Source organism: Pelodiscus sinensis, chromosome 19 (assembly GCF_049634645.1).
Source record: "Pelodiscus sinensis isolate JC-2024 chromosome 19, ASM4963464v1, whole genome shotgun sequence".
NCBI lineage: Eukaryota > Metazoa > Chordata > Testudines > Trionychidae > Pelodiscus > Pelodiscus sinensis.
The window spans coordinates 11,370,773-11,396,622 of record NC_134729.1 but is presented as its reverse complement, the minus strand read 5'-3'; the positions used below and the strand labels follow the sequence as shown (position 1 = coordinate 11,396,622).

The following is a 25,850-nucleotide window of genomic DNA, read 5'->3' as shown; positions in this document are numbered from 1 at the left end:
AACCCAGGAGCAGGACTGTGTGAAAATAAAGGAGCTGTGGCAGGCATATGCCAGGACCACAGGGGCAGCTCCCAACCAGGGGCAGACCCAGACCCCTGCCCCTATTTTGATGCCATGGACCGCATCCTGGGGGGCAGGATGGTCCCTGCCCCCCAGGTGGTCATTGACCCTGGGGCAGAGCTTGCTGCTTCCTGCTGCTCCAACCAGTGCTGCCTCCCCAGCTACTGCTCCTCCTCCCACTCCTTCTCCCCCTCCTGCTTCTTCCTCCCCACCCTCCCCAAACCCCCAGGGATGCTGAGGCCCCCGCACCCATGCTACTGGGAGACAGTTGGGCTGGCGAGAACCCCAACCATGAGCCCTGAGCTTCTCCTCCCCCTTCCTCTCCTTGCCTCCCCCTGCCAGCTCCCTCCTCCCAGGTTTCCTCCTCCCCTCTCCCAGCCTCCCTCCTCCCCTCTCCCACCTTCTTTCCCCAGTCTCACCTCAGTTTCATTCTCCCCCACCCCAGTTTTGTTCAATAAAGAAACTTTGTTGTAATGAACACATATGTCTTTTATTGTACAGCAGGAATTGGGGTTAGGGAGGGGTAAGTGGAAGGACGTGAGGGAGGAATGAGGCACAAGCCCTCAGTGGGGCAGACCAGGGAGACTGTTACTGTCTGCAGAACGTGCTGCCAGGCTCGCAGCCACACGTCCAGGAGAAGCACCAGAGTGCCTGGGGCGGCTCAGGCTCCATGCTGCAGAGTGCTGTGCTGTCCTGAGTGAGGGCAACCAGAGCACACAGAGAAAAAAATGCTTTGCTGTCCCTCAGCGAGGCTGGCAAGCATGGGAGACCCTGACCCACTTTCCTGGCACCGTGGTTTTTCTATCCTGTGTAATGCCTTCTGCCTTTGATTTATCGATCTATCTAAAAAAAATTTTTGCAGCCAAGCAACTGCTCCGAGAAGCCCGTCTGCGTCTCATGGGAAACCACAGCTCAGAGTGGCAGCTGGTCTCCGGCAGGGTGCAGGGTCCTGAGCTCCAACACCACTCACATCACATGCAGCTGCAACCACATCTCCAGCCTGGCCGTCCTCATGGCATGGGGAGAGATAACGGTAACGGGACAGCACTTGCCCCAGGGCTTGCAACACGAGGCTGCAGGCTTTGCTGGGGGAGCTGGGCATCCTCTTGGCAAAGTCTGAATGAGGTAAACGAGGTAGCAGGGCAAGGTAGAGACTCACTGCTCTGTCCTCAGTAGAGAGCTACTGCTGTCTCTGAGGGAGAAAAGCCTCTAACCGAGCTAGGCAGCTGCCTGTTCAGAGCCCTGAGTCCCTGGCTGGGCGGGGCTTATTAAGCAGCTGCAAGTCTGTGCTGCTGGGCGACTTCTAGGGACCTTGTAGGATAGGGGTGGCCAACCCATTAAACGAAGAGAGCCAAAACAGTAGAGGAAAAAATGCCACCAAAAAAAAAAAAAAGACACTGCCCCTTTAAAAACCACGGGTTAGACTTTTTCGCCACATCAGGCTCCCGCCAGCCAACACCATTTTGCCATAATGGATGGCTCCCCTGTGCCTGGTGAGCTCAGGGAGCTGGGGGCTGTTTGTAGGGGTGCATGGGACAGATTCGCGACCCGAGGAGAGACTTCACAAGCCACATTTTCAGGGGTGAAGAGCCTCATGCGACTTGCGAGCTGCAGGTTGGCCACCCCTGTTATAAGAGGGTGGATAAAAATCAATGCTTTTTTAAAAAAAGTATTTCTCATTGAAAAATAAATTACAATTAACTGTGGTCACAAATGTGCTACACCTATCTACAGTCTCATACAAATGATTTAGTGGCTCTAGTCTGTCCAGCCTAACAACCAGCTCTGGCTGCTTAATAATTCCGGGATTTCAATTTTGTTTCTCAACAGACGTAAGTAACGTGGAAAGACACCCAGAGGCCAGATAGGATCGGGTTTGTTCTGTGCGTATGGGGTGGGGAACTGGGCCAAGCACGGCAGAGTTCATTCAAACATTGTTTAATGACAATGAGATGATATATAGGAAAGGACGGAGCCAGAGTAGAAAGGAGCAGTGGAGTGGACTGGAAAGGAAAAGGGAAGACATTATTCAGTGCACACACAGCTGCCTAGATTCCCTTTTGCTATAGAGAAATTGTCCTGGTTTCTGGATGTAAATGGGGCCCTATCTGGGAATATTTTGAAGAAATTTGTTCACTGGGTGAAAAAGAAAAACATCTCAAGTGTCAGCAGAGCAAGAAGAAAATGCAGGGCCTAGCTGCTAAAATGAAATACCATAAGGAAAACTGTTTATTGGGAGAAAACAATGTGGGCGAAAATGTGCGAATGTCTGAAGAACCATGTGGATCAACTTTCCATGGCCTCATGCTTCCAGACTCAATCTTTGCCTTTATTGAAGTGTGATTTGACAAGTAAATTCCCAAGCTGGTTGCTATGTTAGATGTTGCAAGAAAAAATATTTATCTCAGCTAATCTTTCTGGCTTGTTTAATTAGTTAAGTAGGTTTAGATTCTATTACCCGAATATACAGCACAGAAAGTTGCGGTAAGAGAAACCACAGCACAGAAAGTTGCGGTAAGAGAAACCACCAAGTGTCATTTTCTCATGTACATTACACTAGCGTTACCATCCCATTGTGACAGTAGACGCACACTCAACTTGGCCTGGTCTGGAATTGCAACTTCAGCTGCAAGAGTTGTGTTCAGATTCTATGCTTGGCAGTGAGCATCCCTGTGCCTCAGTGCTCCTCTTGCCTCTGCTGTCCTTTTGGCTTAGGCATGTTGTCGTCTCTGAGCATCCCTCTGCCTCATTGCGTCTCTGGCTGGGTTCAGTTCTGTTTGTCACGGGATTGTTGTTGCCTGTGAACATCCCTCTGCCTCACTTCTTGCCTGGATTTCTCTCATGTTTCTCTTCAACACTTGTTTGAATTCAAGGAGGATAGGTCCATCAATGGGGCTGAAGCGCTGACCCCCCAAGGCTGAAACCCCTTTCTCTGGCGCCCCCACCAGTGGCTGCAGTCTGTTCCCCCATCCAGCCCTTGATGCAGGGCTCAGCCCCGTTCCTGGGCAGCACCCACCGAGAGACTGAGGCTCTTTTGCTGCTGTGGCGCTGAAGCCCTGTTCCCAGGGGGCCACCCATCCCAGGGCTCAGCTCTGTTTTTAGGTGGCCCTGGCTGTGGGGCTGAAGCCCTTTCACCTCCAGGGGGTGCAACTCAGTTGCCGGGTGCTCTCTCAGCCCCATTCCCAGATAGCCTCCACCGTTGGGCTGAAGCCCTTTTGCTGCCAGGGAGCTAAACCCTTTGGGGTGGGTCCACCCAGGAATGGGGCTGAGCCACACGGGGGTGGGGAGGAGGCGGGTTGGCTGGTGAGAGGGCTACAGCCCAGTGGCATCTGCCTGGGAACAGGGCTTCAGCCCTGTAGTTTTCTCATTCTGGCATTTTCTAGAAACTTCTCAAGTCTTCCAGTGTGTTCTCAAGTGTTCTCTGTGACAGACAGCGTGACCAATCTCCCTCCTTTTATGATACATGTATCTTATTTTGGAACATCATGGCCACAGACGACAATGGTGATGCCATAAGTCTATTCCCTATTTTACTGCAGCAGAACTCAGCTTTCCCAGATGAACCCCATCCTGTACTTGGTTTCAGTGCTGCTTACTCCAGAATTAAGTGCACTCTAAGCACAGTCAGTCTTGACTATTCTGGTAACTTGGAATCCGATCTGCATCAAAATGACAGTGGGAGCGGGTAAGATGAAAGCTAGGGGTAGACGTTTCAGGACAGGGCACATGAAGTGTTCTGAGGACTTTTCTCTTAGAGTTAATAAAATTTGAAAATTAAAAAGAAAGGGGTTTAAGGACTGTCTGTCACTCAGCAACTCAGGAGCCTGCTTCAATGGCAAGTCTGAAACATTTATGTAACATGTTAGATTTTAGTCAACTAAAATGTAAGTGCTATTCTGGTTGTGTGTAGGATTTAATTCTTGCCATTCCTAATGGACTGCTGCTCCTTCTGCAGCTTGACACAGGCAATGAGTATTATGTGCAATTTCCTAAATTAATAAAAAGCAATTCACCTAAAACAGTTGCACAAGTGATAGATACACTATTAGAAGGTATAAAATGCTGTACTGAGCTGTAAAGGAACATGTTTTAGTAATCAGATTTGCACCATTGCTTGAAGTAATATGTGAGGAAGTATCAGTGATTTTTTTTTTTTGGTGTTAAGGCAATGATTTAAATCACCTTGATTTAAATCAACCCTCTCTGGAGGTAGCTCTAGGAATATTTTATGGGGAGCCTCCTTCTGACATGGAGTCATCATCAGAGAAAAGTGCAAAGGGGCTGGTGTGAGAACGCACTGATGGGCAATGGAGATGGACATCCTGGGTTGCTTTCGGGTGGCCCCCCATGGCATGGTACCCAGGGCCATCCTTACCCATATGCAGAACACACAGCAGCTTAGGGCACTTGAAAATTTGGGGGCACCAATGGATCTTAATGGTCACCCCCCTTTTCTTCCTATCTCTGGTCTGTGGCTCTGCTTCATCCAGAGAGGATCCCCTTAACTTAAAAGTGAACAAGCCTGCCAGAGCTATTAGTAGAACATTGATCCTGTGAGAGCCATTCGGGTGCTAATGAAGCCATTGAACAGGCATTTTCCAGCCCCAGGTTCATCCTGTCAGTTTCTGATTTCACTGTGTTAGTGGAGGGGACTTTAGTTTAAAATTTGCTTTAAACCTGTTTCATTCGTATTGCTGAAGGTTATAAAATCACATCTGTAAAAAATCATCCCCCGGCTGTTGTCGGGGTTTAGGGCACCAGTTTGATAGTCCTGCCCAGGGCCCATAAATCCTAAGGAAGGTTCTGATGGTATCCTCTCGGCTCCCAGAGCCCCATGGTTAAAACAAAGGCCCCTGTAGAGTTATTCACACCTCAGCCTGCGCTCCCCAGTAAGGGCAGTGACAGTCCATCCTGGGCAGGAATCAGGGGGATTATCTGCAGCACCTCATCTGCATTAACTGTGCTGCATGGGATGACTTGTGACCTCCTAACATGCCATCGGCCCTGCTTCCCCAACAGGCAGATTTCCCGCTATTCCTCATCTCCCACGTTGGGCTGGCCCTCTCCCTGCTGTGCCTCCTCCTCGCCATCCTCACCTTCCTCCTGTGCCGCTCCATCCGCAACGTCAACACCTCCATCCACCTGCAGCTCTGCCTCTGCCTCTTTGTGACAGACCTCCTCTTCCTCACAGTGGTGGACCGTACCAGGCATCAGGTAAAGTGCTCCCTACCCCAACATAGCACCTCAGATGGCAGGCAGTGTGGCCTGGTGGATAGAGCACTGTATGGAGACCTGGGCTCTAGTCCTTGCTTTCTTGTTTGTGACATTGGGCGAGTCACCTCCCTGCCTGGTGCCTCAGTTTTCCCATCTGTAAAATGGGGGTAATGATCTTCACCTTCTTTGAAGAGTAAGAGATTTTTGGGTATGTGGCTAGTGGTTTGTTGGGGATGTGGCTAGCCTTTAAGGCAAAGAAGAGACCCTGGGACAAACTCCTTCTCACAAAGGTAATTCCTGATCTGGGGAGGAGGATGTTGGCAATCAGTATCAAGTGAAGTGCCCCAAGGATCAGTTCTTGGTTTTCTTCAACATCTTTATTAATGACTTGGAGGAGGGGATGGATTGCACTCTCAGCAAGTTCACAGTTTATGGATTATACTAAGCTATGCGGAGAAGTAGATACATTGGAGGGTATACAAATTGGAGGATTGGGCCAAAAGAAATCTGATAAGGTTCCACAAGGCAAGTGCAGAGTCCTGCCCTTGGGACGAAAGAATCGTAAGCACTGCTATAGGCTGGGGACTGACCGGCTAAGCACCTGTTAAGCAGAAAAGGACCTGTAGATTACAGTGGATGAGAAGCTGGATATGAATCAACAGTCGGCCCTTGTAGCCAAAAAGGATCAAGGGAAGTGATTATTCCCCTTTGTTTGGCACTGGTGAGGCCACATCTGGAATATTAAGACTAATTTTGGGCTCCCCATTAGAGAAAGAATGTGAATGCATTGGAGGGAGCCCAGCGGAGAGCATCAAACATGATGAGGGGGCTGGAGCACATGATTTACAAGAAGAGGCTGAGGGATTTGGGTTTAGTCTACAGAAGAGACGAGGGAGGGGGGATTTAATAGTAGCCTTCAACTATCTGAAGGGAAGTTCCAAAGAGGCTGGAGAGAGGCTGTTCTCAATGGGGACAAATGGCAGAATGAGGAACAACAGTCTCAAGTTGCAATGGGGGAGGTCTAGGTTGGATAACAGGAAAACCTATTTCCCTAGGAGGGTGGTGAAGCACTGGGATAGATTCCCTAGAGAGGTGGTTGAGTTTGGGATGGTCCTGGTTTGAGCAGGGAGTTGGACTCAGTGACCTCCTGAGGTCTCTGCCATCCCTGTGATTCTATGATGCAGGTGGGTCTAGGGGTAAATCACACTTCGTTATTCACTTTTTCCACAGGTTTGATGATTTTAAAGACTTTTATTGTATCCCTCCTGATATATTTTCCAAGCTGAAAAGTTCCAGGCTTTTGAATCTCTCATAGTGAAGCTGTTCCATACCTCTAATGCAGCAGAGGAGAACCTTTTTTGGGTTGGGAGCCACTAACCCACAGAGATATCAGTTGAAGACCACCCACAAGTGAATCATAGAATCATAGGACTGGAAGGGACCTTGAGAGGTCATCGAGTCCAGCCCCCCGCCCTCAAGGCAGGACCAAGCTCCGTCTACACCATCCCTGACAGATGTCTATCTAACCTGTTCTTAAATATCTCCAGAGGGGGAGATTCCACCACCTCCCTTGGCAATTTATTCCAATATTTGACCACCCTCACCCGTGAGAAGAAAAAAAACACCCCACACAACATCAAGTGATGCCCCACTCACAGCAAAAGCCTCTGGGGCTTGCCCAGCTATGGCTGCTCCTTCTTCCCATTTCTCAGCTCCCCACTTTGGGAAGGGGTTCTGGGGTTTGCCCAACTCTGGCCACTCCTTGCAGTGAAGACAATGGGGCGGTCTTCCTCTTCCCTCCCACGCCTGCAAGGGATTTCCCCTCCCCCGCTTCCCTTAGGTCCCACATGCCTTCTTAACTGTTAAGGTGTTGTTGGCAGCCCAAGGCTGGGCTGCAAGATGCTTCTTGCTGCAGCCACCCTAAGCAAGGAAGACTCTGTCTACACTCACGGCTTCTTGCACAAGAACAGCCATTCTTCCGCAGAGCATCCACACTTCCCACCCACTCTTGCGCAAGAAAATGTACAGTATGGCGTGGTAAGAGAGATCTTGCGCAAGAGCTACGCTCTTTTCTAAGAGGTGTAAGCTCTCTTGTGCAAGACAGCAGTGTGGACACACGGCAGGGATTTCTTGCGCAAGAAAGGCCGATGGCTAACATGGCCGTCAGAGGTTTCTTGCGCAAGAGAGCGTCCACACTGCCAAGGATGCTCTTGCGCAAAAGCACATCTCCCACATGGCAGTGTGGACGTTTTCTTGAGAAGAGTTCTTGCACAAGAACCCTTGCGCAAGATATTCTTGTGCAAGAAGCCACCAGTGTAGACATAGCCTAAGAGTTTCCTCCCATGAGCAGAATGAATTTTGTGTTGTGCACCAGTACTGAGTTCATGTGGCTTGTTTGGATGTGCCACTGTGACACCCAAGTTATTAATACATATTTTATAAACCTTTACCTTTTCTCTCTGCTGCCACATCTCCTCCCATTGCTCCATCAGCTCCCCTGATACCTGCTGCCCGCCAACTCCTCATCCTCCTCTGCTGTCGTGACTCCTGCCCTTAGCCCTCCTGCCCCCCTCCACCAGCCGTTCTCTCCCCCCTGTGCCCACTCCTCCAGTAGCCCCACTCCGATCATGTGAGCTACCCCTCCTCATCCCCTCTTCTAATACCTCCCTCTGCACACCTGCCCTGCCTCTCTCCTCTGCTGCTGGTCCCTCCCCTGCAGGTGTCTGCCCTTCTGCTTCACCCCAGAATCTACTGGCACCTACACCTTCCCTTAGCCCTGCACCCTCCTGGTGCCTGCTCCTTCCCTCACTGCCCCTGCCTCTTTGCTCTCTTTTTCCTTGATGCCCACCCCCTCACCACTCTCTGCCCCCATTCCCCTCATGCCCCTCCATGCCCTCACACATGACTTGCTCCATCCCCACCTTTCTCATGCCACCCCTTCTTTCAAGCCTTCTCCAAGCACCTCCCTCTCCAGCCCCCAATGCCCTTCCCCTCTCCTCTCCCAGCATCACTCTGTCCCCCCTCCCACTGACACCTCCCCTCCTGCCCTTTTCCTAATTGTCTGCACTTGGCCCCCTGGCATTTGTCTCCCCTCCACCCTGTGCCTTCATACCTTCCCCTTTCTTCCCCCTCCCCCTCCGCACAAGCCCCTTCCTCTCCCACCCCCTCCCCCTAGTTTTTCCCCTCCCCAACCTTCTGACTTCCACTTTGCGGGGCCGGAGTCTATGCTTGGGCCCCGGACTCTGAACCCCGAACCCGGAACTAGGCCAAGTGGTGCAACACACCGCTGAGCAGTTTTAACATCCCGGGCCGTGACGCCACGTCATGGCAGCACCTGCCGGTGAGGGGGAGCTGCACTGAGAGCTGCTCACAGGAGGGACGGTCCGGGGCTGGGATGGGATAATGCATGGGGGGGCCGGCAGGTGGGGGTCGGGGACCACTGCAGGCGGAGCCAGGGGAGAGTCCCAGCTCTAAATATTGCTGGAGCAGGGCCCCCAGTGGTTCCGGTGCTTACTGTCTGTCCTGGCAGAGTGGTGCCCCAGAAATAGTGGTGCCATACGCAGCTGCGTATGCCTAAGGACAGCCCTGGGTCTAGCCCCGGGATGCTCAGTAGAGACTATTAAGTGAAAGATGTGCCACCACTGTTCTCCCCAGGTGGGCTGTGCCGTCATTGCTGGCTTCCTGCACTACCTCTTCCTGGCCTGTTTCGCCTGGATGTTCCTGGAGGCCGTGGTGCTCCTCCTCACCGTGCGCAACCTCGGAGTCATCAACTATTTCAGCACCCACAGCCCCAAGATGTGGTTCCTGAGCCTCTTCGGCTACGGATTCCCCGCCCTGGTGGTGGCTGTCTCTGCCACCCTCATGCCAAAGGGTTACAGCAGGCAGGAGAAGTGAGTGCCAGAGCTGCTGGAGCATGGGCAGGATGGTGTAGAGGGTAGGGAAGACCCAGGTGTGAGTCCCAGGCTTGACCCCAAGCAAGCCATTTAACTGCTCTATGCCTCAGTTTCCCAATATAACAAGTTGCCTGAATCTTGAATCTATTTTGCATCAAATTTTCTGGAGCCATGTGATAGAAAATTGACTAAAGATTTTTTAAATGCTGCAATAAAGGGGTCTTATAAGTCCACTGAAGAGTAGGCGGTTAGCCAACAGGAGCCTCGCTGACTTAATCTTATGCTGCCTGAGTGGGAAAAGGGGAGTGAAGATGATCAGTCCAATCTTATGCCAGCACCGTGTGCATGTGCGTGTGTCCCGGCATTCCCCACTGAAAGGCGCCTTGCACCAGCAGGTGTCTGTCTTGACAGCTGTGCTGCTGATTCTCCTTCATGAATGAATGAATCAACTTCTAGCCTTTACCTGACTGGGGTGCACAGGACACACAAGTTCTGTTTCTCACTCTGGCTGTGTCTAGACTACATGCCTCTGTCGGCAGAGGCATGTAGATTAGACACATAGGCAAAGGCAAATGAAGCCGCGATTTAAATGATCGCGGCTTCATTTACATTTACATGGCTGCCGCGCTGAGCCGAAAAACAGCTGATCAGCTGTTTGTCCGCTCAGTGCGCTAGTCTGGATGCTCCCGTGCCGACATCAAAGCCCTTTGTCGGCAGCCCCGTTATTCCTTGTGGGATGAGGTTTACCGGGGCTGCTGACAAAGGGCTTTGATGTCGGCAGGGGAGCGTCCAGACTAGCGCGCTGAGTGGACAAACAGCTGATCAGCTGTTTGTCGGCTCAGCGCGGCAGCCATGTAAATGTAAATGAAGCCGCGATCATTTAAATCGCGGCTTCATTTGCCTTTGCCTATGTGTCTAATCTACATGCCTCTGCCGACAGAGGCATGTAGTCTAGACACAGCCTCTGTGACTAGCCTCTGTGGATGGCCTTGACTAAAGTTAATAGATTCTATGGCTAGAAGAACCATGTGTCTGACTTCCTGCATGACAGAGACCAGAGAACTGCCCCAAAATGTGTCACAGACCCCTTCTCTGCCTCAGTTTCCACCCCCCGTCTTTCTGATCCTGTTGCAACTGGCACAATCTAAACAGGACACTCTCTGTACCTGTACCCAATGGGGCCCCTGTCCCTTAGGTTAGCATGACATCAGTGGTAAATGCTGGCCCTGGCTGCTACTGACCAATGAACATCACTTTACCCTTTTGTGCTTGCAGCTGCTGGCTCAACATGGAGAGGGGGTTCATCTGGATTTTCCTGGGGCCGGTGTGTGTCATTGTGGGGGTAGGTATCCACTGCAACTTGGTGCTGCTGCCTGCCTCAGCACAGCAAGGTTTGGAGCTCTATCTGGTTTCCGTGGATCCCTGTAAAGGGGCAGAACTCACCTCTCCTCAGTTTCCCCCTTGGCTGAGTGCACATGCCTCAGCTGTGTCCTTTTAAAAGCCTTTTGTCAACTCAGTCCTCCAGCCAAGTCACACCCCATGTGACTCAAACCCCTCCCAGGATACACATTTTACAGGGACCCACGTCTGTGCCCTCTGCTCGCCTCCCTCTTAGTCTGTTTCCCCACTCCCAGGGTATGTCTACACTACAGCGCTAATTCGAACTAACTTAGTTCGAATTAGTTAATTCGAACTAAGCTAATTCGAACTAACGCATCCAGACTAAAAAACTAGTTCGAATTAGAGTTTTGCTAATTCGAACTAGCATGTCCACACAGAGTGGACCCTGAACTGGGGTTAAGGATGGCCGGAAGCAGTGCCGGCAGGGCATCAGATGAGGACTTAGAGCGTGGAGCTGCTGTCTCAGGCTAGCCGAGGGCTGCGCTTAAAGGGACCCGACCCCCACCCCAGACAGACAGTTCTCAGGGGTGCCCCACTTGCAAAGCAGTCCTGGCTTGGATTGCCCGGAGTACCCACACTGAGCACATCACAGCACTCGGCCGTCAGACTGGCTGCACTTGCCGCAGGCTGCCATCTGGGGAGAGAGGGCAATTGGGGGGCTGCAGGAGAGGTTCCACCCCCAGAAGCCTGCAGAGCAAGCCCAGTCCTCCCCATCGGGGGCTCGTACCCCATTCTTCCCTCACCTCCTTCCACTTACCCCTCCCTAGCCCCCCTTCCTGATGCACAAAATAAAGGACAATTGTGTTCAAAAATAGAATCTCTCTTTATTGAACAAAACTGGGGGAGACTGGGAAAAGGAGGTGGGAGAGGGGAAGAGAGAGGGTGGGAGAGGGGAGGGCAACTACAATGATGAGGGGTTTGGAACAGGTCCCATATGAAGACAGGCTAAAGAGACTGGGACTTTTCAGCTTAGAAAAGAGGAGATGGAGGGGGGATATGATAGAGGTCTATAAAAGCATGAGTGGGGTGGAGAAGGTGCATACAGAAAAGTTCTTCATTAGTTCCCATAATAGAAAGACTAGAGGACACCGAAGGAAAGGAATGGGTAGCAGGCTTCAAACTAGTAACAGAAAGTTCTTCTTCACAAAGCAAAGAGTCAACCTGTGGAACTCCTTGCTGCAGGAGGCTGTGAAGGCTAGAACTAGAACAGAGTTTAAAGAGAAGTGAGATCAATTCATGGAGGTTGGGTCCATGGAGTGGTATTAGCCAGGGGGTAGGAGTGGTGTCCCTGCCCGAAGTTTGTGGAAGGCTGGAGAGGGATGGCACGAGACACATGGCTTGGTCACTGTCTTTGGTCCATCCCCTCCAGGGTCCCTAAGATTGGCCGCTGTCGGCAGACAGGCTACTGGGCTAGATGGACCTTTGGTCTCACCCAGTACGGCCATTCTAAGCTCAGGGCTCAGGGTCGGGGGTCTCAGTGGACCACCTTGATTTTCATGCAAACCTGCTCCTGGGTGGCCTGGCTGGCAGCTCTCCTGCCCTAGATGCGGAGGTCGTGGACGAGGTCCACGATGTCTGCACTGGACCAGGCGGGTGCCCGCCTCTTGCGGTCCTGAGCAAGCTCCCGGGAGCCGCCAGCCTGGTCCCGGGAAGAGGGGGAGGGCTGGGGGGCATCGGGTGGCTGGCTTGAGCCGTGCCAGGTGCAGGGTCTGCTGGCTGGGTGCTGGCAGGCTTGCACCTGGCACAGGCACCATAGCCAGCCCGTGCCCCTTTAAGGGGTCGGGGGCCGGGAGGGGGGCAGAAGAGTTTCCCTGGTGTTGGCCAGAGTGGCCACCAGGGAAAGCTGGGGAGGGCTAGCCTCCCACTAGTTCGAATTAAGGGGCTACATACCCCTTAATTCGAACTAGTAAGTTCAAACTAGGCTTAGTCCTCGTACAATGAGGTTTACCTAGTTCGAACTAAGCGCTCTGCTAGTTTGAATTAAGTTCGAACTAGCGGAGCGCTAGTGTAGCGCCTATCAAATTTAATTCGAACTAATGTCCGTTAGTTTGAATTAACTTTTTAGTGTAGACATACCCCCAGAGAGCAGTGCTGCCAGGGCTTCCCCTCCTGGAGACTATGTCCTTACCCCTACATCAGAGCTGTACACATCTAGCAGGGCCCATCATAATCCAACTTCAATAGCTCCCCACACTGAGCTGTCCATGGTGCTGCTGCTCTCTCAGCCAGCCAGTCCCATCTACACACCTCAGGGCACCAGAGATACTGACTGCTATACTGGTCTCCACCTGCTGTTATGGGCCTTCCTGGGACCTGATTGGCTGGTTTATCCAGCAGCCACTCTAGCCTGCATGGAGGACTTCTCTGTAGCTTCCCTTCTGGGGCAGGGTGTAGCAAGGCCAAAAGCCATCATTAGAGGGGTTTAGAGCCTGATTCCACCCTGTTCCAGTCATCCCCCCTGGTTTAATGCTATAGACCTCTATAGACCTCAAAGGAGTCTATGCCCAGGAGGGTTTTGGCTCAGTGAGGAAATGGAGTGATAAGAGCTCCCAGCTCAAGCCTGTGAAAGCCAGTTCATGTGACGAGGCTTAGCACACGTCCCATTGGGACATGCAGTAATCAGACCAGATCCTCTGCTGGCATCAGTCAGTATTGCTCCATTGATTTCAGTGGTGCAATGCTGATTTGCTCGAGCTGGGGAGCTGGCCGAATAATCATGCCAAATAGCAACACTCTTGCTGCTGGTGACAATTTGTGTCTTGTGCTCATGTAGAGAACCCCCTCACCTGTCACATCCTTTCCCCAGAGCCTGAGACAAATTGGTATGAGTGACCCTGCTCTGCTCTGATTCTAGATCAGTTCTGTCATTTTTGCCGTAACCCTCTGGATGCTGCAGAGAAAACTTTCCAGTCTCAACTCTGAAGTGTCCACCCTCAAAGACACCAGGTAATGTACTTTTAAAGGCAGAGCTAAGGACATTATTATATTATTTATCTATCTCATAGAGCTGGAAGGGACCTTGAGAGGTCATCAAGTCCAGTCACCTCACAGCAGGACCAGTACCATCCCTGACAGATTTGCCCCAGAACCCTAAATGTCCCCCTCAAGGATTGAACCCATAACTGTGGGCTTAGTAGGCCACGGCTTAAATCACTGAGCTACCCCTCCCTTCTATGGTAATTGGGAGGGGCAGTGTGGGAGTCAGGATTGCTGGGTTCTGATCCCAGCTGTGGATGTGGAGTGGAATCAAGTGGAAAGAACTGAGAGTCAGAACTCCTGGGTTCAATTCCTAGTTCTGCTACTGGCAGCATAATTTTGTAGGACTTCTGACCCTCCCTGAGCGCTGTGCCAGCTCTTGGGTCTACTCAGTCTGATAGACTGTCCCCCAAGAGCAGTGCTGGACACCCCGTTGTATGTGTCCCTCATCCGAGGAGTGGTAAAGGCCCGAGAACACTCTGTGCAGAGACAGGTGCTCTTGCGAAGCCAAGACAGACAAACCCTCCAGTTGTAGAAGCTTCTGTCACTCTATGAGATCTGATTTAAACCAGGTGGAGATCTGCTCCCAGGGGACTTTCCCCTCACTATCTTTATATATGTCCACAGCCAGCACTACTGGGGATGTTAAAGGGCCCCGTTTGCCTGAGCAAAACAGGGTCCGAATCCGTCCCACCCTTTAGCAACCCTTGGCTCTTTCTTTCAACTGGAGCAGCTTGTGCATTGATCTTTCAAAGTCTCCAGGCCAGCCGCTCTCACACCTGTACAGGGCAATGATGGAGCTTGGCTCTCTGGAGGCATTCCTCATTTCACCCTGGACCCCCCAGACTCAGCCGCTTCCAGAGAGCTGCTGCATTGGATCTCTCTGTCTGCCTCTCTCCAGGCTCCTGACCTTTAAAGCCATCGCCCAAGTCTTCATTCTGGGCTGCACGTGGATTTTCGGTCTCCTCCAAACCGGCCCAGCCGCCGTTGTCATGGCGTATTTATTCACCATCCTCAACAGCCTGCAGGGGGTCTTCATCTTCCTGGTGCACTGCCTCCTCAATCGCCAGGTACCCCCAGGGCCCTTCGTCCCCTCCTGGACTTGGCAGAGCCCCTTCCACAGGAGAGCAGGGCGACCTAACAATGCTTCACTGAGCGTGTTGTGCAAGATCCCCCCAGCCTTTTGCCCAGGGATCCCCAGTAGCAGAGCAATGAAGATGCCCCTTGTTGAGAGATGAAGAATAGCCCAGAGGCTGGTGCTCAAGCTTAGCACTTAGGAGACCTGGGCACAATTCCCTGCGGTGCTGTCGGCTCCTTGGTCAAACCACTTAGCCTCTCGGTTCCCCGGAGAACTTCCCTGAAACAATCCGCCTGGCTCCCCTGCTGGGGAAAATGGCGTCCTGAGAATCCCCTTCCATGCACAGCTCCTATGAAGCTCTGCCTCAGCTGCAGGGGGAGGATTGGGTGCAAAGCACTATGGGTATTTTCTGCTGCCACAGTAAGCAGAGTGTTAGAGCAACCCCAAGGCTGCTCTGACTTGTCCCAGGGCACAGAGGCGGGGGGGGGGGGGCATAAATAGCTGTGAGTCTCGCTGTGCGAGTGATCCCCAAGAAGTGCATCGGGGCTCGGCTCCCTTTTATCAAGCAGGATTAAATGCAGCTCTTGTTGATTTGCGTAATGCCGAGATGCTGAGGTGATGGGCATGTTAGAAATGGGCCTAAGGCGCTGAGAGAAGAGATCTCCCATGTGCTAGCGGCGTGACGCCACTATCTGTCTCTGTAAGGTGCAGGAGGAATACAAGCGATGGTTTACCTGCAAATCCAAGTCCTACTCTGTAGTCTCCATGTCTGCTTCAGCCACCAGCAGCAAAGTGGTAAGAGAGCCGATGACCCTGAGATCTTCACTGAGCCATTACCAGGTGCCACCAGAACCCAAGTCTGCTCCCAGTCAGGAGCGTGGGACTGCAGAGCCCCCAATCCTGGCCCAGCTGGAGTATTAGCCAGACAGGGGTAAGCCCCCTCATTTCAGTGGGACAGACACAGAGTTGTGGGAGGTTTGGCCTAGATGTTAAGTGGATATACCCAGGTCCACCCAGGCCCACTCCTGGCTTCACCTCTGACAGCAAACAGTGGGGACAGGAGAGATGCTGATCAGCACCACTGCTTCATTTGCATTTCCTTTTCTGGCAAAAGCAGTAGTGTAGCGAACGCCTAAGGGTATTTTCTGCTGTCACAGAAAGCTCTAACTTTTTCCAGGGCATAGAGGAGGGGGAGCATAAATAGTTGTAATTCTCCCTGATGCTGAGGTGATGGGCATGTTAGAAATGGGGCTAAGGCACTCAGAGAAGAGATCTCCCATGTGCTAGTGGAGTGATGCCACTGTCTGTCTCTGCATCTTCAGGTGCAGGAGGAATACAATCTATGGTTTACCGGCAAATCCATGTCCTACTCGGAGGTCTCCATGTCCACTTTAGCCACCAGCAGCAAAGTGGTAAGAGAGCTGATGGCCTTGAGATCTTCACTGAGCCAGCACCAGGTGCAACCAGAACACAGGCTAGATCCTGGCAGGGTTACAGCACTAGACTGGGAGTCAGGCCTCCTGGGTTCTATTCTGGGCTCTGGATGTGGAGCAGGATAAGGTCTAGTGGTTGGAGCAAAGAGGGCTGTGGGTCAGGACTCCCCGGCACTGGGCAGATGTGAAACCTGAATCTAGTTAAGTTGGTATGAAAGCTACGTGCAAACCAGGAGCACAAGCCCCTGAAAGTCTGAGATGTCTGCTCTTTACTCATTTAACTGTTCTGGGAAGTCCAATCCTGTGTCTATATTTGGGCTTAGCCTGGATTCAGCTCTGGGAGGCCAAGAAGCAGTGGGGTAGCCAGAATGGGACCGTAGGGTGAGCAATGACAGGTGGGGTATCAGCCATGGGGCTGCCTCTATTCCTGCCATCCTTGGAAGATAGGGAGGTGGTCTGGCCAGGGACCCCATAAAATGGGAGCTCCATAAAAATCTGTACCCTGAACCTGCTATCCACTTCTCTTCCCTTCAGTCCTCTGCTGGGAATGGAGGTTGTTGCAGCGGCTTGCCCCTTTCCACCTCCTGGGTGCTACAGAGGAGGCGGAATCAGGCTCTTGCCCTGCTCACCAACAGCGTTCCCAGCAGGGGATTTGGGTTGTACATGGAGGCTTGCAAGCTCCCGACTCTGCTCCTTTTCAGGAGCGCTGGGTGGCGGAGCCTCTGACCCTACGCCCCTGGCCCGGCTAGAGCCCTGGGCGTAGAGGGGCAAGCCCCCGCCCTGTAGTGGGATAGAGATAGAGCTGTGGGTGAGTGGGCCTGTATGCTAAGTGTGTAGGCCCAGGCCCACCCAGGCCTACTCCTGGTTACGCCCCTGCCAGCAAGCGGTGGGGAAAGGAGAGACATTGATGGGCACCAGTGCAACTGGCTGCAGGGTTTGCCACTGGGGGAAGCTCCAGTGATGCTGGAAATCTGCAACTCTGGGAGCTTGAAGTTCAAGTTCAATCCACATGTAGAGACGGCCTGATCCCACTCAGCCGAGATCCAAACTCTCCTGGGAGTTTGTGTTTTCCCTCCCACCCCTCCAGAACCATGCCGCTGTCTCTTGTTCCTTGCAGGGCTGACCTGTGGGCCGGGAGGCAGAAGCTGCCATCACGCTGTGGGACAAGGAAGAGCTTTTTGCAGGATATGAGTCCACCTTCATTAAAGCGCTTGCAGCAGCAGGATCAGAATTTCTAAACCAGCCTCCCATCTATCTCTCCAGGCAGTGTGATTGTGGGTTAAATCTTCAGGCTGGGAAGGGGTAGGAGTGAGGATTAGAGCTGGGGGTCCCGGCAGTAAAGACCCCTGGTTCTTCTATCACTGGCTTGTAGGATCTAGTATTAAAACAGTTGCACTCCTGCCACATTGTCAAGTTCCCTGTTTGCATCCATGAGGACTAGAACTGCGAGACCTGAGCTGCTTTCCAGAGCCAGAGTCCTTGTCATGGGCCAGTAGCACCTATCGCTTAATCTAGCCTGGGACTGTTGCTGTTTTTCTGAGATTTCCTTTCTCTGCATTTATGATTATTTTTCCAATCCTCCGTTCCCCTGCAATCTGAGCAGGGTTGCATGTCTGTGCTATTTCAAGACTGTATAATGAGTTTCACTGTGAATGCCTGATTTCAGGGAAAATACAGGACAATGTAGCACTTTAAAGACTAACAAGATGGTTTATTAGATGATGAGCTTTCGTGGGCCAGACCCACTTCCTCAGATCAAATAGTGGAAGAAAGTAGTCACAACCATATATACCAAAGGATACAATTAAAAAAATGAACAAATATGAAAAGGACAAATCACATTGCAGAACAGGAGGGGGATGCGGGGGGGGGGGGGGAAGGAAGGAAGGTAAGTGTCTGTGAATTGATGATATTAGAGGTAGGGAGAGTGGGATGTTTGTGAGTTAACGGTATTAGAGGTGATAATTGGGGAAACTGTCTTGGTAATGGGTGAGATAGTTCAAATGTTTGTTAAGTCCTTGTTGGCAAGTGTCGAATTTTAACATGAATGACAGTTCAGAGGATTCCTTTTCAAGTGCAGATGTAAAAGGTCTTTGTAGCAGAATGCAGGTGGTCAAGTCATTGAGAGAGTGTCCTTTCTGGTTAAAATGGCAAGAAACTGTTTTCTCTTTGTGATCTTGTCTGATATCTGTTTTGTGGGCATTAATCCTTTGGCGAAGTGTCTGAGATGTTTGTCCAATGTACATAGCAGACGGACACTTTCGGCACATGATAGCATAGATTATATTTCTGGATGCGCAGGAATATGTGTTCTTGATCTTATAACTCACTTGGTTAGGTCCAATAATGGTATCAGCAGAATGAATATGTGGACAAAGCTGGCAACGGGGTTTGTTGCAAGGGAAGGTACCAGGGTTGGTATTAGTGTGGTATGTCCTGTGGTGGTTGGTAAGAATCATCTTGAGGTTAGGTGGTTGTCTATAGGAGACTATGGGTCTGTCTCCCAGAGCCTCTTTGAGTATGGTATCCTGTTCCAATATAGGCTGTAGTTTATTGATAATGTGTTGGACAGGTTTAAGTTGGGGGTTGTAGGTGATGACAAGTGGTGTTCTATTGTTGGTTTTCTTGGGTCTGTCTTGAAGTAGATGGTTTCTAGGTATTCATCTGGCTCTTTCAATTTGCTTTTTTATTTCTCTGGGTGGGTAGTTGAGATTTATAAATGCTTGGTAGAGATCCTGAAGCTTCTGGTCTCTGTCAGTGGGATTAGAGCAGATGCGGTTGTATCGAAGGGCTTGGCTATAGACGATGGATCGCGTGGTGTGTTCTGGATGGGAGCTGGATGCATGTAGGTAACTGTATGAGTCGGTGGGTTTTCTGTAGAGAGTGGTGTCTAATTTTCCATTGTTGATTTGTACGGTGGTGTCCAGGAAGTGGATCTCTCGTGTAGAATGGTCCAGGCTGAGGTTGATGGTGGGGTGTAGGTTGTTGAAATCTCTGTGGAATATCTCCAGTGTTTCTTGGCCATGCGTCCAGATCATAAAGATGTCATCGATGTACCGTAGGTAGAGGAGCGGTGAAAGGGGACGGGAGTTGAGGAAACGTTGTTCTAGGTCAGCCATAAAGATGTTAGCATACTGTGGGGCCATGCGTGTACCCATGGCTGTGCCGCTGATCTGGAGGTAGAAGTTGTTCTCAAACTGGAAATAATTGTGGGTGAGAATAAAGTTACATAGGTCTGCTATCAGGTTGGCAGTAGTGTCCTCTGGGATAGTGTTTCTAATTGCTTGTAATCCGTCTTCATGTGGGATGTTGGTACATAGAGCTTCTACATCCATGGTGGCAAGGATGGTATTATTGGGGAGGTTATCGATATTTTGTAGTTTCCTTAGGAAGTCAGTAGTGTCTCGGAGATAGCTGGGGGTATTGGTTACGAAGGGTTTGAGAAGAGTGTCTACATAGCTGGATAGACCAGTAGTGAGCATGCCAATACCAGAGATGATGGGACGTCCGGGGTGCCCAGGTTTATGGATCTTGGGAAGTAGATAGAACAATCCTGGTCGGGGGTCAGAAGGTGATTCTGTGAGGATTTGTTCCCGAGTAGCTGTGGGGAGGCTTTTAAGGAGACAGTGTAGTTTCTTTTGGTAGTCCAAGGTGGGATCAGAGGGGAGAGGTTTGTAAAATGTGGTGTTCGAGAGTTGTCTGGTTGCCTCCTGGTTATAGTCGGCCTTATTCATAATGACCACAGCACCCCCTTTGTCAGCTGGTTTGATTACAATGTCCAGGTTGTTTTTGAGACTCTGGATGGCATGGTGTTCAGCGCGGCTAAGATTGTGTGTCGCTTGTTGTCGTTTGCGAATAATGTCAGTCTGTGTGTTGTTGCGGAAGCTGTGTATATAGAAATCCAGATTGTAATTCCGACCGTCAGGGGGAGTCCATATAGAATTATTTTTCCTTTGGTGTTGATAGGGGGGATCTGGTAGGTCAGACTGATGTTCAGTGGTGGTTTGGAAATATTCTCGGAGATGGAGGCGGCGAAAAAAAGCCTCAAGGTCACCACAAAATTGTATCCAGTTTGTGGGGGGCGTAGGGCAGAAAGAGAGACCCCGGGACAAGACAGACTCTTCTGCTGGATTGAGTTTGTAGCTGGAGAGGTTAACAATATTATCCGGTGGGTTGAGGCAGTTGCTGTTGTAGCCAGTGGTACGGAGCAGGTTAGAAAATTTATTGTCTTTTCTTTGTTGTAGGGAATAGAAGTGTGTATAGTAGATTTCTTGTCTGGTGGAACAAAAGTCAGGGGTGCCTTTTAAAATGCCTCCTCGAGTGGTTTTGTTTCTACGTCGTAAAGTTTACTGGTTCACTTGTTTCTCCCTCTAGCAGCTGGAAATGGGGAACAAGCAACCGTTCCCTGAATCCTCACAATGCTCCATCTGAATGGGGCTCCTAGGGATCCCTGACACCAGGAGGCGCTGCCAGGCATAACCAGTGGTGCTGCCCCATGACTTCAGGGTAGCTATGGCTGTTTAGTGCAAGGGAGGATTGGGAGAGACACCTAGTGGTCACATGCAGAAGTGCAGTCTGGGAGCAAGAGTGCAGGAGGGAAATAGCCAGCACCCGGGATACAGGGTCTGTCTGCTCTCCTACCGGGGCCTGCACTCCTGGAAGCAATGGGCCAGAGCTTCCCAGGAAGTTAGGGGGTGCGATATGACAGTACCTATAAGAAATTTAAGTGTGAGATAGGGTGTGAGGGGCTCAGGAACAGGGGGTTAGTGTGTGGGGGCACCTTAGGGCAGCAGTTAGGAATATGGGGGGGGGGGTGCAGGATTCAGAGCAGGAGCCTGGGGTGTGTAGGGGGGAGTGTGGGGTGAGGGACAAGGTGGTGCAGCCACACATACTGGGTCACTGCTTCCCTTCTTCTCTTTCCCCTATCAGGGTGCGAGGGGAAAGTGCACAACCTGCTGTAGCCTCCTCTGCCCTCCCCTGGACAGCCAGGAGCAAGAGGAAGTCAGGAATAAGATCCTCCAGAAAAGGGCGCTTTTTCCGGAGGATCGGGGCCAGTGTAGACGCTCTTTTCCGGCTTTTCTAAAAGCCGGAAAAAAGCGGCGGACATTTTTATTTAAATGCCGCGGGGGATATTTAAATCCCCCGCGCTTTTCCCTATTGCGACTCGTGAAATTAACATGCCCCTTCCGGAAAAGGGGCCAGTGTAGACGAGCCCAAGCTGTGTACTTTCCTCTCACTGCCTGGCTTTCAGGGAAAGGGGAAGAGCAGCAGACTTCTGGGTACACATGGCTGCAGCACCCCCCCCCCCATAGCATAGAGGGAGGGGCGAGCGAGTGCACCCCCAGCCAGTCCCTTTCACAGGGGGTGCCATTTCAGATTTTGGTGTGGTGGGGGTGACTTTTGCATGCCATGATGGGGGCAGAGAGTGAAAGCATGCGGATGGGGGGGGAGGGCGCTGAGGAAAGAAGCTTCAGCAGTGATACTGAGCTTGCTCAGTAGAAGCCAAGTACCAGAGGGAGAGGCGGAGGAAACCAACCTCATCTGCCCTCCCCTCCACACATATCATCTCTATCCAGGGGCTACTAAGGCACTGGAAAAAGGGGGTTACTCACCCTGTGAAGTAATGACTTTTCTTCGAGGTTTGTGTCCCCGTGGGTGCTCCACATATGGTGACGGACATTCCTGGAGCTACAAATTGGAGTTGCTAGTCGCGCTGCGCATGCTTTCTTGCATTGGTGGCAGTTTGACAGTTGAGCGCAGCCCGACCCTCTCCCCTCAATTCCTCATCTACCCCATAGCAGACATACTCTGAGTAGCGGGGAGGAAGGGAGGGCCGTGGAGCACCCACGGAGGGACACACCTCGAAGAGCAGCCATTACTGCACAGGGTGAGTAACTCCCTTTTCTTCTTTGGGTGATGTCCCCGTGGGTGCTCCACGTATGGTGACTACCAAGCAGTGTCCATACGTGGAGACTTAATAGCAGCAGATAGAACCGCTGTAGCCACTGCTGTATCATTTGCCAATTGGGGAATGATTGCATAATGCTTAGATAATATTTAATCAGAAGACCACGTGGCTGCCTGGTACATGTCTCGTAGCGGCATGTTTTTGAAGAATGCCGTGGGTGCTGCCATAACCCGAGTAGAATGGGCTCTGGGTAAGGCTAGCAGAGGTTTGCCACAGAGTGAATGGCATTGGAGATTGCAAGTCACTATCAATTTTGAAATTTGCGTAGTTGAGATGGGGTTGCCCTTTGAAAGACCAGCCGTAGCAACTAAGAGTGGTGGGGTCTTGCGAAAACCCCGAGTTCTGTCAATGTAAAAGGCCAAAGCTCTTCGTACATCCAACGAATGCAGCAATGCCTCCCTAGGAGAAGCGTGAGGTCTTGGGAGCAACACGGGCAGGACAATGGGCTCGTTGATATGCAAGCGGTCTCGAAGTCTCTTTTCCCTTACCGAGCACTGTATAGGGCAGATCCTCCATTAACGTGCCTATTTCACTGACTCTTCTCCCGGAAGTTACAGCTACCAGAAAGAGAACTTTCATGGTGAGTGACCATAGGGTACACATAGCCATTGGCTTGAAGGGGGGCTTCATGAGAACAGCCAATACCAGATTAGGGTTCGATTCAGGGGTTGGCACCCTACTAACTGGATAGAGATTATGAAAACCTTTGAGGAACCTCCCTGATAGTAGCTGTGCAAACAACACAGCCCTCTCAATTAATCCGTGGAAGGCTGAGATGGTGGCCATGTGGACTTTGATCAAAGAGACAGATAACCCATCCATCTTTGGGGTGCATAAGTAGTCCAGAATGCTTTGTAATGGAGCTTCATTGGGGTTGACTTGTGTCAACTGACCCCAGCAGGTAAAGCACCTCCATTTCTGCAGGTAAGTGCTCTGGTGGACTGTCTCCTGCTATGCAGGAGGACCTCTCTCACACACTCAGAGCCCTGGCCTTGTGTTCATGGAGCCATTGAGGAGCCATACACGGAGGTGTAGCGGCTGCAGTTTCAGGTGACGCAGTTTGCCTCTGTTTTGGAATAGAAGGTTGTATCGGTGTGGCAATGGATAAGCTGGTTCGAGAGACAAGTCCTGAAGGGCTGGAAACCAAATTTGTCTGGACAAAACAGGGGCTATCAAGATGATTCGAGAGACATGCAGACAAATTTAGTGCAACACCCTGGGAATTAATGGAATTGGCAAAAAGGTGTAATACAGTGGTTCATCCCACATGACGAGGAACACATCACTCCTAGATCTCCTGCCCAGTCCTGCTCGAGAGCAAAATCTGGGACATTTGGAGTTGTTCTGTGTTCAAAGAGATCCGTGGTGGCATAGCCCCATTTGCAGAAGATGATATCTGTGCCTGCCGTGTGGAGTTCCCACTCATAGTGAATTATAAAGTTGCAGCTTAGGGCATCTGCCATGGTGTTGTTGACCCTCGGTAAGTACATGGATTTTAGGGTGACCCTGTATGCTACAGCCCAATTCCACAGGCAGACTGCCTCTGCACACAGCGATCTGGAACATGCTCCTCCCTGCTTGTTTATGTAGTACATCGTGGTGGTGTTGTCTGTGGAACACAAACTGAGCAGTTGGTTATGGAAGAGGCAAAGTGCCTGCAGGTGTTTCTGATGGCTCTGAGTTCTAGAATGTTGATGTGTAACAGAGTCTCGTGTGGCAGCCGTTTGCCCTGTACAGTTTTGCGTTGGAAGTGCACACCCCAAACCAGTAGTGAAGCGGCCATGATAATTTGTATGGCAGGATCCTCCTGTAAAAATAGAATCCCAGTTAAGAGGTTGCGTGGACATGTCCACCATCTGAGCTACTGCAGCACTTGGTTGGGCACAACATCGTTTGTGCAACGGATGCCATGAGGTCATGTAGACCGATGCGAGCCAATGCTGTAAGGCACAGAAATAGAGGTGCACATACTGCACCACATATGTGGTGGCCGCCATGTACCCCATGAGTTGAAGGTAGGTATGGACTGTGGTGGATGGATTTGCGATGAGGGGGAGAACCAAATCTTGAAGGGCATGGAACCTGTGTTGAGGAAGATGCCCTGTCTGATATATCATTGAGTCTTGAATACTGTAGGCACATACTTATGTTCTTATATTCACATCTGATCACCCCATCTAAAATTGGATTTGGAAAAGTTACAGAAAAGGCAACAGAAATGATTGAGGGTAAGGAACATCTTCCATAGGAGGAGCGATTAACAAGACTGGGACTTTTCATCTTAGAAAGGAAATGACTAGAGGGCCACTAGCTAGAGAGGAAGTGGAGGAGTGAGGAGCCAGGGTGTGGCTGTGTGCGCTCCCCTATCTGGCAGGGGAGGCTGGCTGAGTTTGCTGTGAACAAAAGCTCTCTCAGTAGAAGGTGGTAGGAAATTGGCACTGACAATGGAAGGCTCGGGTGACTGCATGTGAAACGGTCTCTGGTTGATTTGTGACCCAAGAATGGGTCCCAAAGCAAGAGGCCTAAGCACAGACCTTGTTGGTGACAGGGGGGATCTGGTGCCAGTGAATGTGGTTGGCAGCCCAGAGATGGAGGAGACCCTACAAGGGCTTGTCAAGCACTAAAAACAGGTGCAGCAGGCCCTGCCAAGTTTCCAGCAGTCCTGCCAGGCGGAGAGACAGACCTTGCTAACCTGGCAGGCAGAACAGCAGCAAAGCCTGCAGGACTTTATTAAGGAGCAGAGCAAGTGCAGCAGCCATCAGTAATATGGGTGTGGGGAACTAGGGCACATTGATGGTGAGCACATCAAGATGATTGAGACTTGGAACGGCATGATGACCTTTTTAAGGGCATATTGTGGGTCAGCCATCAATGTCCTGGTTACATCTAGCTAAAAAGCTAACAGGAAATTGAGGTAATCCTTAATCATGAGTGACACTTTTATTGGCCTGGTAAAACCAGTATTCATTCTCCTTGACTCTAAGTTCTGGTCTCCCCAGTTCCAGGTGCAGTAACAACTTTAAAATAACTATGTACATAGTCCACAGGTAGTAGTCCTTTTCCATCTGGAGCACAGGAATTTGTGTGGGAAAGGGAAACTTAGTTAAATGTCAAATCATGGTGGTTTCAGGTTGTGGTCTATCATTGGTGGCAGGGTGGTTCCTTTCCAGGGTTTCATCTGTGAAGTGTGGAGTCATTTATGTACCCTCTTTTTCCCATTCTCTAACTCCAACTGGTAGATGGTTGGGCTCGCTTTCTGAATTACTGTAACAGGACCTACCCATCTGTGACTTAATATACGCTCTTTCTCAGAGAAATATTTAAACATGACCTGATCTCCAGTTTCCCATTCCTGACATTTTAGATTGTCAATCAGCCTTCTGTCCATTTTCCAGATACTGCTTTTGAGAATTATGGCTATGGTACACGGCACCCAGGTTATGGTCTCCAGCATAGATTTGGTGTAATTGTCTGTGGCTACTCAAGGTGTATAATCTTCTGGAGGCAGCCCTCCTGGAATCTACCAAGCCTCCGGGGTAACCATGGGCTTCTCCAAAAGGACTTCATGTGGAGAGAACCCATGTGCCCCTACTGTAGCCATCAGTATGACAGGGAGCTTGTCCCAATCCTTGCCAGTTGAGAAGATCACTTTTCTCAGGGCTGTCTTAAGGGTTTGATTCAATCTTTCTATTAGCCAGTGTCCCCTCTAAGATTTTCCATCTGTAACCCCCAAGGATATTACTTGGATTCCTGGGGCCTTGTCTGCTGGCAGCTCAGGGAGAGGCTCTGAGTTTGCCTTGGCTCCCCCTCCCTACCAGGGCCAGAGT

General features: G+C 51.0%; 1 protein-coding gene across 4 annotated transcripts in view; it reads left to right on the top strand.

The window, feature by feature from the left end:
- Positions 1–20,814, top strand: part of LOC102463292 (uncharacterized) — a 176,121-nt gene extending 155,307 nt beyond the window's left edge. For 2 of the 4 annotated variants that reach the window (XM_075902264.1, XM_075902265.1), the window contains 9 exons: positions 923–1,093; positions 5,080–5,274; positions 8,929–9,164; positions 10,443–10,509; positions 13,423–13,514; positions 14,446–14,614; positions 15,328–15,417; positions 15,945–16,034; positions 17,173–20,813. In XM_075902264.1, coding sequence (XP_075758379.1) covers positions 923–1,093; positions 5,080–5,274; positions 8,929–9,164; positions 10,443–10,509; positions 13,423–13,514; positions 14,446–14,614; positions 15,328–15,417; positions 15,945–16,034; positions 17,173–17,178 — 1,116 coding nt within the window. In that variant the 3' untranslated portion in view covers positions 17,179–20,813. Of the gene's footprint in view, positions 1–922; positions 1,094–5,079; positions 5,275–8,928; positions 9,165–10,442; positions 10,510–13,422; positions 13,515–14,445; positions 14,615–15,327; positions 15,418–15,944; positions 16,035–17,172 lie in introns of all 4 variants that reach the window. The other 2 variants (XM_075902266.1, XM_075902263.1) reach the window with 2 other exon arrangements.
- Positions 20,815–25,850: the final 5,036 nt, after the last annotated feature.